This window comes from Grammomys surdaster, unplaced genomic scaffold (assembly GCF_004785775.1).
Source record: "Grammomys surdaster isolate TR1022 unplaced genomic scaffold, NIH_TR_1.0 632, whole genome shotgun sequence".
In the NCBI taxonomy this organism is placed as follows: domain Eukaryota; kingdom Metazoa; phylum Chordata; class Mammalia; order Rodentia; family Muridae; genus Grammomys; species Grammomys surdaster.
The window spans coordinates 42,122-57,243 of NW_021605051.1; the positions used below are offsets into that span (position 1 = coordinate 42,122).

At 43.1% G+C, this 15,122-nt stretch overlaps 1 protein-coding gene and 1 pseudogene across 1 annotated transcript; both read right to left on the bottom strand.

The window, feature by feature from the left end:
- Positions 1-8,881: 8,881 nt before the first annotated feature.
- LOC114633411 lies at positions 8,882-9,352 on the bottom strand (annotated as a pseudogene).
- A 3,708-nt stretch (positions 9,353-13,060) lies between these two features.
- On the bottom strand, positions 13,061-13,987 carry LOC114633415 (olfactory receptor 12-like). Its single transcript, XM_028781993.1, has one exon. It carries the CDS (start codon positions 13,985-13,987, stop codon positions 13,061-13,063), a length of 927 nt encoding a protein of 308 aa, XP_028637826.1.
- Between the last annotated feature and the right edge of the window lie 1,135 nt (positions 13,988-15,122).

A 15,122-nucleotide genomic window follows, 5' to 3' on the forward strand; every position in this document is an offset into this window, starting at 1 on the left:
ATCCCCAGGTGGGGCAGTCTCTGGATGGCCTTTCCTTCAATCACTGCTCCACACTTTGTCTCCATATTTCCTCCTATGAGTATTTTGTCCCCCCTTCTAAGAAGGACTGAAACATCCACACTTTGGTCTTCCTTCTTCTTGAGATTCATATGGCCTGTGAATTGTATCTTGGGTATTCCATGCTTTTGGGCTAACTTTTAATTGCTTTTAATTGCTAACTTTTAATTGCTAACTTTTTGGGCTAACTTTTAATTGCTTTTAATTGCTTTTAATTGCTTTTAATTGCTAACTTAGCAATGAGTGCATACCATGTGTGTTCTTTTGTGACTGAGTTACCTCACTCAGGATGATATTTTCTAGGTCCATCTATTTGCCTTAGAATTTCATGAATTCATTGTTTTTAATAGCTGAGTAGTACTCCATTGTGTAAATGTACCACATTTTCTGTATCCATTTCTCTGTTGAAGGACATCTGGGTTCTTTCTGCCTTCTGGCTATTGTAAATAAGGTTGCTATGAACATAGTGGAGAATGTGTCCTTGTTATATGTTGGAACATCTTTTGGGTATATGCCCAGGGTGGTATAGCTGGGTCTCCAGGTAGTACTATGTCTTATTTTCTGAGGAACCACCAGACTGATTTCCAGAGACTGTAATCCCACCAATAATGGAGGAGTGTTCCTCTTTCTCCACATCCTTGCCAGCATCTGCTGTCACCTGAGTTTTTGATCTTAGCCATTCTGACTGGTATGAAGTGGAATCTCGGTGTTGTTTTGATTTGCATTTCCCTAATGACTACGGATGTTGAACATTTCTTAAGGTGCTTCTCAACCATTCACTATTCCTCAGTTGAGAATTCTTTGTTTAGCACTGTACTCCATTTTTAATAGGGTTATTTGGTTGCCTGGAGTCGAACTTCTTGAGTTCTTTGTATATATTGGATATTAGCCCTCTATCAGATGTAGGATTGGTAAAGATCTTTTCCCAATCTGTTGGTTGCTACTTTGTCCTATCGACAGTGTCCTTTGCCTTACAGAAGCTTTGCAATTTTATGAGGTCCCATTTGTCAGTTCTTGATCTTAGAGCATAAGCCATTGCTGTTCTGTTCAGGAAATTTTCCCCTGTGCCCATGTGTTCAAGTCGCTTCCCCACTTTCTTTTCTATTAGTTTCAGTGTATCTGGTTTTATGTGGCGGTCCTTTATCCACTTGGACTTGAGCTTTGTACAAGGAGATAAAAATGCATCAATTTGCACTCTTCTACATGTTGACTGTCAGTTGAACCAGTAAGATTGGTTGAAAATACTGTCTTTTTTCCCACTGGATGGTTTTAGCTTCTTTGTCAAGGAGCAAAGGACCATAGTTGTATCAGTACATCCTTTCCTTCCTAGTAGGGCCCTTTCCCTGACAACTCAGCCAGAGCCATTGGCTGCTTCAGCCAAAAAGATGAAAGTTCATCAGGACAAAAGGATGGCAGATCTCCTTCTCTTAATACCTCCTCCCCCCATCCCCCTGCCTTAGGTCCCAGCACTCTTCCCACAGCACAGGCAAGGGTCGCGGTGCTGCTGGCCCCAGCTCCACTCTATCCACCCCTCACTGAGCAGGACCTGGGACTGGCTGGAGGAACACTTAGCTGGAGGGCTGTGTATCGAGATACCACTGTTGCTCTCCCACTCCAGGGCCTGGGGTTGCCAGGCACCAATGGGAACCAGGTCATGCAATATTGGCTCTTTTCTACTGCTGACCTCTATAATTGGAAGGCTCAACACCTACCCTTTTCAGCCAACCCAAAAGGCCTCATTAACCTTTTTGAATCCATTTTCTTCACCCACCAGCCCACATGAGATGATTGCCAACAACTCTTGCAGGTCCTCTTTACCACTGAGGAAAAATATCATATTCTCCTCAAGCCCTGAAAGAATGTCCCAGGGTATAATGGTCCATTCCTTTGTAATGGCCCATTTTGCTACTTTGTAACAGCCTGTTCTGCTGCTCTGGTCCACAGGTCAGGGTCTAGCAAGAGAGAGAGTGGGGATGGAGGGGTTAGAGACTAGAAGAATGAAGACAAGACAGAGTCTGGTCAAGTCTCTTTTATTGAAAGGAAATCCTGGGTATTTATACCCTTTACCATGTGCCTTGCCCTCATGGACAAGCTCAGCTGAAGGCACTACATCATGTGCCTAGCAGTGTGGAGACCATGTGTGCCTAGCTGCTGGTGGCACTAAACAGCAAAACAAGGTGTTTATCAGAGTGTGCTCAGCTGTTGCGGGCTTTTGAAAACAAGTTTCTTGTCAGGGTATATGGCTCGAGATGGATGTAAAGATGATAGCCACTTTCGGCTAAGAGTTGGCTCCCAACACCAAGGGTCAATGCAGCCCCTACCTTGAACCCTTTGGACATCAATAAAGGGTTCCCTCTCAGGAGACCTGATTTGGATTACAACTCAGCAGGAGGTAAAAACACCTTAAGGTCTATTACTAAGCTCTGTTAGCAGGTCTCAAGGGTGCCACCAAGCAACCCATTAATTTGACCAAGGTAAGAGAAGTCAAGCAGGTCCCTGATGAGTCACCCTCATTCTTTCTAGAATGACTCATGGAGGCATTTAGACAGTATACTCCATATGACCTTCTGCAGAGGAGCACAAAGCCACAGTAACCATGGCCTTCATAGATCAAGCTAGGGATATTAGAAGAAAACTACAGAAAATAGAGAGATTGCATGATAAGTCCCTGAGGGAATTAGTGTAAGCAGTGGAAAAAGTATTCCGAAATAGGGAAACAGAGGAAGAAAAAGAAGAAAGAAAACAGAAAGAAGCAGAGGCTAGGGAACTACAGAAAGAAAAGTGCCAGGATAAAAAACTACAAAGATCCTAGCTACAGTGGTAAGGGAGGGTGGGGGGGGGTGATTTGAGCCTCAACCACCCACTAGGAAACAACAGCCCCCTCTGGAGAAAGACCAATGTGCATACTGTAAAGAAAGGTGCCAATGGGCCCAAGAATTTCCTAATAGAAAGAAACCAGGAGAGGAGGCCAGACAAAAGGTGACTGGTCTCCCGCCCAGAAGATCCTGGCCTTGGGAGATGAAAGTCAATAGGGGAGACAGGGTTTGGAGCCCCTTCCCAAATCCAGGGTAACCTTAAAAGTGGAGGGGAAACCTACTCAATTTTTGGTAGACACGGGGGCTCAGCACTCTGTCCTCCTCCACATGGAGGGACCATTGTCTAAGAAAAAGTCCGGGGTCCAAGGGGCCACAAGATCCAAACAATATTCATGGACTACCCGAAGATCAGTTGATCTAGGGGTGGGCTGAGTATCCCACTCATTCATGGTCATCCCAGAATGCCCCTATCCCCTTCTGGGCAGTGATCTAGTCCCAAAATGGGTGCCCAAACACATTTTCTTCCAGAAGGCCCGACTATCCATGGCCCAAGAGGAGAGGTATTGACAGTCAGATTAGAAGATGAATAAAAGTTATTTGAGACCAATCAAGAGAAGCCTTTGAACATATATTGGTGGCTCCAAAATTTTGCTCAAGCATGGGCTGAGACAGGTGGTATGGAAAAAGCTCCACAACAGCCTCCCATTAATGTGGAGTTAAAAGCCACGACTGTCCCGATATCAGTGCACCAGTATCCTATGCCTCAGGAAGCTTGGGAGGGAATAAGACTACACATCAATAGGCTCTTGGGTTTGGGGATCCTCCAAGGTCTGAGTGGAACACTCTGCTTCTACCTATCAAGAAACTTGGCACCCAGGACTACCACCCAGTACAGGATCTAAGAGAGATAAACTGGAGGGTAACTGACATCTATCCCTCTGTGCCCAACCCATATACTCTATTAAGCTCCTTACCACCCACAAGGACATAGTATACTGTTCTGGACCTCAAGGATGCCTTCTTCTGCCTGACCCTGACCCCTCAAAGTCAACAGCACTTTGCCTTCAAATGGAAGGACCCCAAGAAGGGAACCAATGGACAACTCACTTGGACTCAGGTGCCCCAGGGGTTCAAAAATTCTCCTACCCTCTTCAGTGAGGCCCTCCATCATGACCTCAAACTGTACCATGAGTCAAACTCCCAAGTAACTCTTTTGAAGTATGCTGATGACGTGCTGATAGCTGCCAAGACCCAGGAGGAGTGTCTCGAGGGCACCAAACGATAACTGTTAGAGCTGAGTGCTCTACGCTACAGAGCCTCTGCCAAAAAGGCCCAGACTTGTCAACAAAAGGTAAAATACCTGGGGTACCTGCTAGAAGATGGGAAGTACTGGCTATCAAAAGTGAGAAAAGGGACTATTCTCCATATACCAGTCCCAAGGACCCCCAAACAAGTACAGGAATTCTTGGGCATGGCTCACTTTTGTAGCTCTGGATCCCAGGGTTTGCAGAGTTAGCTGCCCCCCCCCTTATCCCTTGACTAGAACTGGACAACCTTTCTACTGGGGAAGGAGAGAACAGCAAATCTTTGAGGCCATTAAGTAGGCACTACTAGAGGCCCCTGCATTAGGGCTGCCTGACACCAGTAAACCTTTCTACCTTTACAAACATGGAGTTATGGCCAAGGGGATGCTGATTCAGTCACTGGGTCCATGGAAGTGCCCCATTGCCTATTTGTCCCAAAAGGTAGACCTGGTGGCTGTTGGGTGGGCCACCTGCCTAAGAATAGAGGCTGCAGTGGTAGTCTTGGTCAAGGACACTGACAAGCTGACCTTGGGACAAAATTTGACTATAACAGCACCTCATGCCCTTGAGAGTGTGGTATGTCAGCCCTCTGACCAGTGGCTTACTAATGCATAGATGACCCACTACCAGACTTTGTTGCTGAACTCTGATAGGATCACCTTCACAGTCCCAGTGGCCCTCAATCCGGCCACCCTGCTGCCTAACCCCAACAGTGAGCTGTCTGCCCATGACTGCACACAGATACTGGTGGAGGAGCAAGGCTGGTGAAAAGATTTAACTGATCAGCCTCTCCCCAAAGCTGAAGTCACCTGGTTCACCGATGGCAGCAGCTACCTACAGGGCAGACAGAGGAGGGCAGGAGCAGCTGTGGTAGATGGGCAATAAGTGGTTTGGGCAGAACCACTCCTGCCAGGAACATCAGCTCAAAGAGCAGAACTGATAGCCCTAACCAAACCCTATACATGGGGGCAGGGAAAGGGGTCAATATTTATACAAACAGTAGGTACGCTTTTGCCACTGGCCATGTACATGGAGCAATTTACCAACAAAGAGGATTTCTGACATCAAGTGGAAAAGAGATCAAGAATAAAGCTGAAATTCAGGCCCTCTTAAGTGCTCTCCTCAGACCAGCCAAGGTAAGCATTATTCACTGCCCAGGCCATCAAAAAGGAGAAAACCTTATAGCCAAAGGAAATAACCTGGCAGATAAGACTGCCAAAGAGGTGGCCCTTGGAGACCATGTGCCCGTGTTAGTCCAAGAAGCCAAAGAGCAGCATTGAACTAAGGGTTGGCCTCACTTGGACTACACCAGGGAGGAAGAGACCCAGATATCCAGTTACTCCACCAATTACTATCTTGAGAGTGAGGGCCAATGAAAAACCCAAGAGGTAAAAGTTATACTACCTCAGGAACAGGCCCGAGACCTCCTACAACAAATCCATGAATGGACTCATCTGGGCAACAAAAACTTGGTTGAAGCCATTAAGAGATCTAAAATGTTTATCATGGACTTAAGATACCTAACAGAGGAGATAGTAAAGAACTGCAGAGTCTGTCAACAGGTGAATGCCTATCACACCAAGGTTGGTGCAGGAAAGAGACCTAGGGGAAATAGACCAGGTGTGTTTTGGGATGTAGACTTTGCAGAAATCAAACCTGGAAAATATGGGTATAAGTATTTGTTAGTTTTTGTAGATACCTTCTCAGGATGGGTAGAGGCCTTCCCCACCAAACAAGAGACAGCTTTGGTTGTAGCCAAGAAGATACTGGAAGAAATCTTCCCCAGATTTGGAGCACCTATGGTAATAGGTTCAGATAATGGGCCTGCCCTTATGTCCCAGATAAGTCAGGGTCTTGCAAAGATATTGGGGACCAATTGAAAATGTCATTGTGCATATCGTTCCCAGAGCTCAGGATATGTAGAAAGACTAAATAGAACCTTAAAAGAGACTTTAACTAAATTGACCTTAGAGACTGGCAGTGGGTGACTGGGTGGTGCTCCTTCCACCTGGCCTTGTTCAGAGCTAGAAACACCCTCTACCAGATGAGTTTGATCCCTTTTGAAATCCTCTATGGAGGACCCACTCCTCTTGTGGCCTTGGGTCCTGACCTCAAGATTTTGGAGCAAGGTGACCATAAGCTTATAAAGAAACTGGTGGCCCTTGAGACAGTCCAGAGGAAATATGGTCCCAGCTATCTGCCCTTTATGCCCCAGGAACAACTGAGGTACCACGCCAGTTCCAGGTTGGTGATGACATCTATGTCCGCCGACATAAGACCCAGTCCCTGGAATCTTGCTGGAAGGACCCCTACCTGGTGCTGCTGACGTCTCTCACGGTCATCAAGGTAGAATGCATAGCTGCCTGGATACATGCTTCCCACATGAAACCAGTGACCTGTCCACCCCCTGCGAATTACCCATCTTGGAGTATAAAGAAGACAGACAATCAATCCTTTAAAGCTCTAGATCACTAAACAGGCCAGCAAGAATGAAGATCCTTCTAAACTTTGTAGAAGCCTTAATCCTACTACACCAGTCAAGATTGGCTGCCAGGCCCAGCCCACATCAACCTGCTAAACGAACTTGGCTTGTATTGTCGACCCTGACTGGCGATGAAGTAGCCAGAGTGTCTCAAAGTCACCACCCTTATACTTGGTGGCCAGATCTGGTGTTTGACCATTGCCAGCTGGCTGCTGGACTAGACTCTTGGGATATCCCTACTCATCATGCATCCAAACTCCCCTTACATGATAACTCACAACAGCCTAGGATGCCGTGTTGGGGTGTGGTAACAAGTTTTTCCTCTGTGCCCTACTGACTAGTGATTTCTCTGTCTTCCCCAGTCCCCTCACCCCCATGTAGGTCAGAAGAGTTTAGATATGGGGGAGCAGGCCAATTCTGTTGCAAGGCTTGGAGATGTGAGACCACTGGACAGGCCCATTGGAAACCATCCTCTTCCTGGGACTTAATTGCGGTCACTAGAAACTCTTCTATTTTCCCCAATTGTGTTAGTTATAAACAGCTACAAGCATCCCCAAGTGAGAGCTCAGGAGTGGTCAGGGATTCTATGGCTGAGGTCAGAGAGATATCAGCTAAGAGAAAGAGAGAAAGAACAAACTCAGAGCTGGTTTGAAACATGGTACCACAGCTCCTCCTGGTACACAATTCTGGTTTCTACCCTACTCAGACCCCTGATAATTTTACTTTTATTGCTAACCTTTGGCCCTTGCATTTTAAATCAATTGACAGCCTTTATTAAGAAACACATAGGTGTCATCAAGCTGATGGTCCTACATCAACAGTATTCAACATCTAGGCACTGACAGCTAGGCACAAGATTTCAGCTCCTAGCTCCAAGATTGGAGCTATATACAAGAAAAAGAAGGGAATCTAAAGTCCATGGAAAACTATCCCCTGACCCCCTCCCTTCCCAGAAAGGTGAGGCCACACAGTCACAAGAAAAACCACAAGATCCCTCCTGTGGGGTTGTGAAAGGATAGCTTGGTTCTTGGCTGAGCACAGGCTTGGAACCCCGACCCTGATGGGACAACGGCAGGTGTTCGGCCACGCCCCCAGAACCCAGGCTCTTGACACTTGGCCAAAATATCCATTTGATCTGCACCTTGCAGTCACATAGGGCTACAGGTAGAGCATATGACTACAGGCTTCAGCCTCAAGAGATTTCCATATTAAGTTACCTAAAGGCCAGAAGGCATAGCTAATTAAGTGACCCTCCTCCCTGTCTCCCTCCCTATTTAAGTCAGGCCCACTCTGGCTTAAGTGGGGGTGCACATCCAGACCATCTATCATCCTCCATGTCAATAAACCTCTTGGAACCTCGGACTCCTTTGTGTCATTGGGGCCTGACATTGTAGAAAGCTTCTCTGCGTTTCCACCATCTTCAAACAAACAGCAGTCTTCCAGCCAAGCGAGTATAACAAGCGAGCACTTCCCCCAGGGCCCAGCGCCAGAGCTCTCTCTCCACTCCCCATCTTCCTCAGTATGTGGGCTGGCCGTGCGCCCACGATGCTTGTCTCCATTTTGCTGGGGACCCCCACCCAACTGAGTCTGGGAGCCCCCAAATGGAGACAGCAGCCTCTGGGTCCACTCAAGAATTCTGCTCACCTGTGGAATCAGGCTGAGTTCACTACCCACCCGGGCCACCCTGGTGGCCTCTCACAGCACAGCGCCCGGCCAGTGTCATGCAGAACGAACCCATCACAAACTTCCTGTGCTTCTGCCACTCTGAGCCGTGACAGACACGCAGACCCACAACACAACAGAGATCTACGCCGCACGCGTGTGGCCCTTCATCTTTTCCTGCACCCTTCCTTTCCAAAAAGGGTAAAAGACACAGTTCCAAGGAAAACCTTGGGTTATCAGACATATGGAGCCGTCTGACAACAGATAGCTTCTCGTTAGAGGGTCTCCCACAGCCCATCAATGCCAACTGACCAGTTTATCACCAAAAACACCTGCCCTGTTCAAACTGTATATATGCTTCTGCCCGAGTACATTCTTGGTGGCTTTTTCTCCTGCGTGAGCAAACAACCCCAGTATATTGGACTAATTAATTAAATCCTCTTGTGATTGGAGCAATTGCCCTCCATGAGTTTCCTTCTTGGGGTCCTGGTAGTGTAGCCTTTTAGGCTCTATAATCTGTTACAGCAGTCCATCTGTCTTCTCATTGGCAGGAGCCTTTTCTATGGGGCCTTCACAGGGTCCTGGGCACCTTTGGGAGCCTGGGCTGGAGCTGAAGCCTGGGCCTTATCTGGAGCTTTGGCCTCTGCCTTGGTTTGAACCTTGGACTTTGGTTGGGAGAGCCTACATCCCTTGGCCGTGTAACTTCCAGTCTGCTTCCCAAGCTTGGAGTGAGTGATGAAAGCCAGATGGTTGAGTTTGTGGCTGGGGCCATTTGGCATCTTGGGCTTGTTGGCCTGTGGCTTCACAAGGGCCTTGATGGCCTCTGTGCATGCACTCACTACCTTTGCATTGTTAGCCTTTATCTTCTTCAGGCCTCTCTTGTTGTGCTTCTTGGCAAAGCGCCTGTTCCTCAGGAACTTGGGGTCAACCCCTTTAAGAGATTTGTATCTCTATAACCGGGGTTTCTTGATGCCATTTCTGTGCCATTTGTGGAACTGGTTGTATGTGATGTGGTTCTTGGACTTGGCCATGTCTGCATGGTAACTCCAGGCTCCCATGGGACCAGAAGAGAAAGAAGACTGTTGCTTAGGTTCTTGCACTTACCTCTCTGGTTATCACTGTTGTTAATTGGTCTTGCTGTCTCTCACTGGAGCCTGTCCCTCCTGTGAGCCTGTGGGCCTGTGATCTTAGGTGTGTCAGCACTCCTGAGAGACCAGATCTCTCCGGGTATGGAGAGCTGTGAAACAGGGTTAACTCCGGGGCACTGATGGAAACCGGAAGGATCCTGTCCCCGGGTGCTCCATGGTTTCTGTGCCCTGTGGTCTCCTGGTGGGTCCTTCCTTGGCCAGTTACTGGAGCAAAAGTGTTAGTCTCACCTGTGAACTTAGGAGTGACAGCAGTCCTGGGAGACCAGCTTTCTCTGGGCAGGATTTGTATTCTTTCTTTCTAACACTCTCTCTCACACCTTCAGGCCACACCATGGACTTGGAGCTCTTTCATTCTAATAAACTTTATAGTTAAAGGAAATTATAAATTATATGTCAGCTTCCTTTCTGGGATGGAATCTGCTGTAATCTATCATTTTATTTAACAAAAGTCTTCTAAAACCAAAACTACAAAGTGTAGTATTAGTGTAAGACAAACTAATACATTAACAGAACATAGTAAAATCTCCTGGAAATAAGCCCTTTATTCTTATAGAGATAACCAACTTTAAAAAAGAAGCCCAAACATAATTCAGTAGAAATAAAAAATAAAAAATTCAAGTTTCCATAAATAATTCAGAAATATTTAAAGTCACACAAAAAGTGAAATTTTGATCTAGGTTGATAAAATTTAATTTAAAATTAAAACATAAAATTATCTTGGAACCAATTATCAACATGAAACTATAAATCTGCAAAAAAAAATAGCAGAAAGGTTTTGTGATTTTGAATTGAGCAAATATCATTTAAAAGTCATATCTCAGTTTTGAGAAAGTGTCTGACTTTATGTTAACCAGCCTATCCTCAAATTCATAACCCTCCTACCTCAGCTTTCTGAGTGCTCAGATTGTAATAATGTACCATCATGTCAGCAGCAAAAGCCTTTTATATAAGACAATGGAAGAACAACCAATGCATGAACAAATTAATGCACTGCATTTAATTAGACTTCTATTCTTATAAGGGGGTTGTAATGTTGAGGTTTTTCCCCACACCCAGAATAGCTGTAGCCATTTTGTTCCATGCCTGCCAGCTATTTCATGTTGCTATAATATGCCTGCCAGTCACTGACAAGGAAAAATAGCTAGACTCAGAGCAGGATCATGCTGACCACATACCCTGTTATTCTCTGCATGTTCTGAGGTTTGTGTAGAAATTTGACAACCATAAGCTCCACTTAGGAGAATCAGAATAAAGGTCAGTTAGAACTGTTCTGTCTAGCTAGCCAAATAGCTTGAGACTGAATTGACCACCAGGCAGCACTTCTTGTACCTGCCCATGAGCTTTTTGTGTTTTTTTTTTTCTGTTATGAAATGGCCCTGAGGAATGTTTGGGTTTGTAGCTTCAGCCCCAAATTCTGAGCTATGGCCCTGATTGACCAATGTTAGCGTGTTCATTCAATAAACCATTCCTATCTGACCGAGATTGGTGTTTGTGTGGGCTCAAGGTTGACTCTTGGATCCCAAAACAGTTAAAATAATGAAATGATAAGCTACATCCTGAGAAAATACTTCAATCCTCGTATTTCATAATGGATATTGTAAATACAACTTTTATTCTCCAGATGTAATTGTCTTGGAGGATTACTGCCTCAGTCTGCTAATCTGTGCCTAGTTCTGGCCTCTGTACAATCTAATCTAGGCCTAGAATGTTTTGAGCCTCCGAGACTTAATGCTCAATAAACTCACCTTTTCCAGTTCGTTCTGAACTCTGCCTGGCTGGTTCATCTCAGCTATTTTGGCTCAAACTCCTCTCCATGCTGACTGATTCAATCTGGTTTCTCACTAACTTGCTCTGCTTGGCCTCCAACTAACTCTGGCAATTTGTTCTAGTCTTCTGGCTCCTTCTTATTATCTGGCTTCAACTACCTCTGCTGACCTGAATTGAACTGCATGAACTCATGAACAAACTCAGCTTCACTGCACTGCACTCACTGCACTGACTCCCAACTGACTGACCCAACTCTATTGCACTAAACTCAACTGACAGGACAGAACTGACTGGCTCTATCTTCATGCACTGCTCTTTTAAGTACCCTTTCCTTTCTGTCTCTTGTGAAAGTTGGGTATATCCTATCTCTGAATCATTTTGTCAGATCTTTCTCTGATTCTTCACTTTGTCTGCCCCTCAGTTAGAAGTCACTTTCAAACATGGCTGCTCCCCTCTACAAGACTAACTTTACTTTCATTGTTTGGGATTAAAGGTGTGTACTAGAGGTATGTCTGTATTCCAGGGCTAGTAATAAAAAGTACCTTCCAAGTGTGGGTAAGTGTGCATAAAATTTAAATAGACACATCATAAAACAAAAACATGAAGATAAAAAGTAAGCACATAAAAATATTTTGGGCATCATTTGCAGTTTAGCAAATGTGACTTAAATCAAAATGAGACATCATTACAAATTTAGTAAAAAAGTTTACATCAAAAAAGGGAGAGAATACCATATGTTAATGAAAATGCCAAGAACTTGAAACATACACTGAAAATGTGAACTGTTAATGGAACATTGCAACAATTTCAAAACCTAGAAATATGTACTTCCAGGTATTTATTTTGGATAAATTAAAGAATATGCTTCTCTCTCTCTCTCTCTCTCCATACACACATACATACATATATGAAAATATCCATAACAACTGTGCTTATAATAGCCCACAAATGAAACAGCTCAAGTCTTTAGCAACACATAAATGGATGAGCAAATTTTAGTACACTTATATAATATCTTACTATCATGTGATGTTATTCATGAATGAATTATAATTAAAGAGCTAGATATCTATCAAAATAGTTAAGAAATCCACAACCCATCTAAGTCCCATTATGTGACTCCTGAGGAAAAGCAAGCTTATCTATATGACAAATGACAGACCAAAGCTTATCCAGAGTGAGGCATTGTTTCATAAGGAAAGTAGAAAAGCATAATAAAGGCTTTCTAAGGAAATGTATGATAGAGTGCACACATGTTATCTTGACTGTGGGATGGTCATACAAGTATACACATGTGTTAAAACACAACATATTTCAACACTTCAATTGGATGAATTGATAGACTGCATGTTGATTAGACTCCATAAAAGCTGCTTAAAACAATTTATCAATGAAATTTGTCCAATTTATTATTAATTTTGATATTAAGATACTTATAACTAATTTATACATTGCTAAATAGTTTGTATTGAAGCATTTTGAGTTTCTTCAACTTTGGAAAGATCTGTTTTACTACTTCATGAGTTGGATTCAGGATAAATATTTTCTGATTGTATAATCATTTTTATGAGGTTTGATTAGGCTCCTGTATATGAGGCAAAATAAACACATACCAATGCAATTATCCATTCTTCCAGTTTACATTTTATTTCTCATCAGCCATGATTGTATTTATTGATAAATATATAAAAATAAAATATATTCTATCTCCCAAATCAAAGACTTCAAAAACGGAAATATTACTATTATCATAGTAGAAATCATGGGAGTAACAATGAATTGGAGTAAAGTCCAGGTTAGTTTATGAGACTTACATCCACAGAATCAAAAAGAAAATCTCTGCTTGCTTCTCTTCAGTGCTTGCTTGACTTCTTTGTTTCTCAGGCTGTATATGAGGGGGTTCAACATGGGAATGACAATAGTATAGAAGATAGACACCACTTTGCTCTGCTCCATGGAGGAGACAGCACTGGGTTGTGCATACATGAAGAAAACAGTACCAAAAAACAAGCAGACACCAATCAAGTGGGAGGCACATGTGGAGAAAGCTTTCTGTCGTCCTTGCACTGTGCGGATCTTCAGTATTGTTGAGATGATATAGATGTAAGAGACAAAAACAGTCATGAAGGTACTGACAATAATAGAACCACACAAAGCAAGAAGAACCAGCTGGTTTATAAAGGTGTCTGAACATGAGAGGGATAAGAGTGGTGGGACATCACAGAAGAAGTCATTGATCTCATTGGACCCACAAAAAGACAAAGTGAAGGTCATTGTAGTTTGAGTGACAGCATTCACCGCACCCCATGAATAGGACCCTGATACTAACAATCCACAGACCCAGCGAGACATACTCACAGAGTATAAAAGAGGGTTACAGATAGCAATGAAGCGGTCATAAGCCATGGCAGCCAGGAGAAAAGCTTCTGTGGTACCAAAAAGAGACAAAAAAAAGAATTGTGTAGCACACCCACCAAAGGATATTGTATGGTCCTGTTTCAAGCAGTTTATTAGAGCTCTAGGAGCAATTGTGGAAGAATAGCAGATGTCCAAAAAGGAAAGGCTCTGGAGGAAGGCATACATAGGAGTATGGAGGTGTGCATCCATCCTGATAATTATTATCATGCCAAAATTCCCCACCACTGCTATAACATACAATAATAAAAAAATCAGAAATAGCAACAGTTGTATCCCAGGACCTCCTTTGAATCCAAGTAGAATAAACTCTGAGACACGTGTAAAATTTGTCATTTTATAACCAGAACCACAGAGGATGAAAAAGAAAGAGGAGATACACGAAGCAGAAAAAATTCATACTTTACTACCTAAGGGATTAAATTAAATTATAGACTTTTGTGTAGCATCAGAATCATTCTGTTTATAGCCTTGGTCTACTGTGTTCCATATGCCATGAAAAATAGGAAAGGGTACAGCTGCAGGAGAAAGGAATTGGAAAGAAATAAGTATTGGAAAACAAAGAATCAGCATCTATGAATACATCAATATTATGCTCATCTTAGCACCACAAAGGACCTAAACTATGAGATACTTTAATTATGTAATTATTTTATTCTTAATTCATAAAAATATGGATAAGTCTCAAAATCAAACTGTAAAGTCAAGGAATACAGTTATATTTCAGTGCTAAAATGTTTGCGTAGTAGTCCCAAGATTCTAAATTCAATTCCCAGAAACATAAAAAGAGCACAGAGACAGACATGACGGTACATGAGACATAACTATTGATTCAGTTATACATTTTAAGAATTGGTATATTGAGTACACTATGGAGATGTTGGCAAGTTATAAGTACTGTGCAAAATCATTTCACCTTGAGTCCCGTGTTTTAATATTTAATTTCTTACTTATGCTATAACATATCTTAGATTTAAAAGCTTCAGACAAAAGCCTCTATGTTTCTAGAGGATGTGACTACCGAATAAGCCTCAATGCCACACACTGTCCTTTGTCTCTTTTAAGGATCTAAAGGAGAAATCTCTACTTCTAAAACACCTTATATTGCTTGGTGTGTAGAGTCTTCTATTTCCTAATTTAGCTGCTTAGCATACACTCTAACCTTTCTGGTCTCTGGTCTTCTGTCTTTCATATTTTCTATCTGTTCATCCTATTAATTTTTATAAACTCCCTTATGATAACAGTAGATCATTTTAGCTAGGTCACAATAATCTCATTTCCATATTCTTGATAACTGTGTCTGAAAATTTCCTTTTATAAGGTAACATGACATTCACAGGATTCATAAAATATGATGTGTATATCATGAGAGGTACTATTCATTTCATAAAAATATTTATTGGGTACATTCTAGGCAAACTAATGAATTTTTGTTAAGATATTAAGACAAAGTAAATCAAACAATACATAA